Here is a 3236-nt window from a genome sequence, read left to right as displayed (position 1 = left end):
TGCTACCATTGGGAAACAACCTGAAAATATGACTACATTGCAGCATGTATAAAACCTTATCTTTATACTTGTATGCTTGTTCAAGCCTTTAATTGGGATGTGTAAATCTCATAACTTTTTTATATTTTCCTCCAAGAGGAGAAGAGACTCAGTCTAATGAAAGCATGCTATCTTTATACTTCTATGATTATTTAAATCTTTATTTTTATTTGGGATGTGTAAATCTCATAACTTTTTAAATTTTTCCTCCAAGAGGAGGAGAGAGTCACTCTATTAATGAAAGCATGTATGAAACCTTACTTTTTAAATTTTTGCTCCAAGTGGAGGAGAGACTCACTCTAATGAAAGCATGTATGAAACCTTATCTGCTTGTTTAAGCCTTTATTTGGGATGTGTACATCGTATAACTTTTTTATATTTTTAGCAGAAGGAGGATGTAGAAGACATAGCAAGTGAAGAAGAATACGATGTAGACTACTCTCTCAATAAGATGTCATGAAAATATGAATCTATTGGAGCAAATTGGAAGTTCATTCACCGCTATGTTGTTAATTCGACAACAACCTCATTTTTTTGAATGTGGTGAAGAAGAGATTTCAATCCTCTTGAATCCTAAGAAAGAGGTTAATGTCAAAGTCATTACAACCATCCTCAGGTTTGATGCAGCCTTTTCCTTGGCTTTATACTTTGCTTATTTTGATTAAACCCAAGAAGCTAATACTTTTTTTTAAAATATAGTAATGTTATAGGAAATTTTCCACAAAATATACAAAGCGTTTCATATATGCTCGATCCTCGTATTTTGGAAGTGCTTAGCAACAAAGAAGAAACCATAGAGGATGTTTGCAAGTGGTTGAAGCACATTCCTATGAATGATGCATGAGTTATTTTTACATCATATTATGAGAAGTAAGCATCAAACCCTACTTGTTTTTTCTATTGCATTGCTAGAATTGTCTCAACACAATAATTATTCTTTATTGATAATGCAGCTCACATTGGAGTCAGGTAGTCGTGGACATCTTTGTGAAGAAGTGCTTCTTTGCCAACTCAATGACATCCGTCCTTGGCACTATGTTAGAGTAAGTATAGACTACACTTGTTGTCACTTCTTGACATGTAGATTGATATGCAATGCACATATTCACTATTGTTATATGTTTTGATGTGCAGATCAGCTCAAAAGTTAGTCATAGACGTAGGTCCCCTTCTTCTTCACAAATAGAATGGGTGCTCCGTATGGGGATTTGGAGGGTTGGATAAATCTGGCCTCTAGCAACTCTTGCAACCGCACCTTCAGCTCCTTGTTCTCTTCTTGTGACAACCGGTAAGGTGCCTTGGTTGGAGGGTCTGGATACACCTCTATCCTATGGTCGATCTCCTGTTTAGGAGGAAGCTCCCTTGGGAGCTTCTCGGGTAGGATATCAGCATACTCCATCAATAAACCCTGCACCTCATGTGGTACATGTCCCTTAGATGAAACTGAGTTCTCCTCATGCTCTTTGATGACCACTAGGTAGGCTTGCTTACCTTTTCTCACTGCTTTTTTCAACTGCATAGATAAGAGGAGTTGGGGCAATTTTACCACCTCCCAACCTCCTTCCTTGCAGAATACCAGCTGTTCATCATGGCTGTTGATCAGTACCCTATTAGCTCTTAGCCATGTTTGCCCAAACACCATGTCAAAATCATCCATTTCCACCACAGAAAATTTTGACCTGTTAGAACAGCCTCCCACTTGGACACTTACTCCTTTGGCCACCTTGGCAACTGCTTGTCTCAGGGTATCTACTATTTTCATGACCTTGCCTTTACTGATTTTAGCCTTCAGTCTAATCTCTTTGGCTTTCTTGGAGGTGATGAAATTATGGTTAGCCCCACTGTCCACCATAGCCCTCACTAGGCGTCTGTTTAGTGTAGCAATAATGAACAGCAGATCGGAGGCTACCTTATCTTCACCACCCTGTGCACATGTTTTGCTTTGGAGTGTTTGTGCATACAAAGTCTAGCTGTAGAGAATGTCATTTGCCATTACCTAGGTCATGGATAGATCAAATGTGCATGCCTTCTACTACAGCTATCTATGATGACAAAGTAGATGCTGGAGCTCAATTTGCCATTTGGGCAAAAGATCTTAAAGACAAGGAGCTCAAATTTATGAAGGCCAAGACCGAGCCTGATTGCAAGGAAATGGAGCTTGAAGGGAGGAACCAGTCCCCCCTCAAGAAAGGAGCAAGAAGGGTTGAGCCTGCAACCAGGAAGCTCAAATCAAGGAAAGAGGAAGTGGCATGAAGGGAGGGGCCAGGCCCCTACAGGAAGGAACTAGCCCCATTCTGGAAAGGATCAAGGAGGGCCGAGCCTGCAATCAGGGAGCCCAACAAGGACTCCTTGAGATGTAATTTGAAGTAAAGGAGTCTTTGAGATTGTAATCTATGTAATCTGTGTGTGATCTATTGAATTGTTAATCCTCTCGAGAGTTTACTTGGGCAATATTTTTTCAGCTATGTGACTAGATAATAATGAGATGAAAATTTTCAAATTGACAAGTAATGTGAGACAAAATATTTTGATTAGATTAGACTAAAAGATTTTGATTAGTGAACTAATGTGAGACGAAAGATTTTGATTAGACAACTAATGTGAGACAAAAGATTTTGATTAGACAACTAACATGAGACTGAAGAATGAGAAGGTCGGGCTCAATGAGCTCAAAGATTTCGATTACCAAACTAACATGAGACTGAAGATTGAGAAGGTCAACCTCAATGAACTGTCTCCCTATTTATGTGTAGTGCAGACACAACTAAGAGAACATTATGAAATCTACATCGATCCAAACTTTGTACACTGATCCACCTATTGCCGATCCACCTACAATGAATATATGCTATACCCAAATAAATTTGGAATGCTATTGTTCTATCTGAAAACGATAGTGGATGGCATCCTCGTAGAAACAGACCCATAGAAGAAGGTGGAAAATAGCTGCAAGGAGGACATGCTTCAATGGTGGGTGTATTACTTGGAGTCGGTAGAGAAAGTGAATATTAATTTCCCTGGCTATTGTTTTTCCTACCCCCTTGAGGTACTTGTCAAGCCCATGATGTAGGTTTCTTTTGGCAGGATATGATAAAGGTATGAAGATGTATAGAGTGCAAAGACTAGGATGAAGAGGACCTCCAGTGAAACAAGGAGTTAATATGAGTGTATAAGTCGAGAAAGTCAAGGAAGCGGTG

At 39.3% G+C, this 3236-nt stretch overlaps 1 protein-coding gene across 1 annotated transcript; it reads right to left on the bottom strand.

The window, feature by feature from the left end:
- Window positions 1-1186: 1186 nt before the first annotated feature.
- Window positions 1187-1891, bottom strand: LOC147895375 (uncharacterized). The gene has a single exon (XM_087383461.1). It carries the CDS (start codon window positions 1889-1891, stop codon window positions 1187-1189), a length of 705 nt encoding a protein of 234 aa, XP_087239587.1.
- Between the last annotated feature and the right edge of the window lie 1345 nt (window positions 1892-3236).

The sequence above is a fragment of the Dipteris shenzhenensis genome, chromosome 13 (genome assembly GCF_047967505.1).
Source record: "Dipteris shenzhenensis isolate YYH24624 ecotype China chromosome 13, Dip_SZ_1.0, whole genome shotgun sequence".
Taxonomy (NCBI): Eukaryota; Viridiplantae; Streptophyta; class Polypodiopsida; order Gleicheniales; family Dipteridaceae; genus Dipteris; species Dipteris shenzhenensis.
Note: the sequence above shows the minus strand (reverse complement) of the source record. Positions and strands in the feature narration are given on the sequence as shown.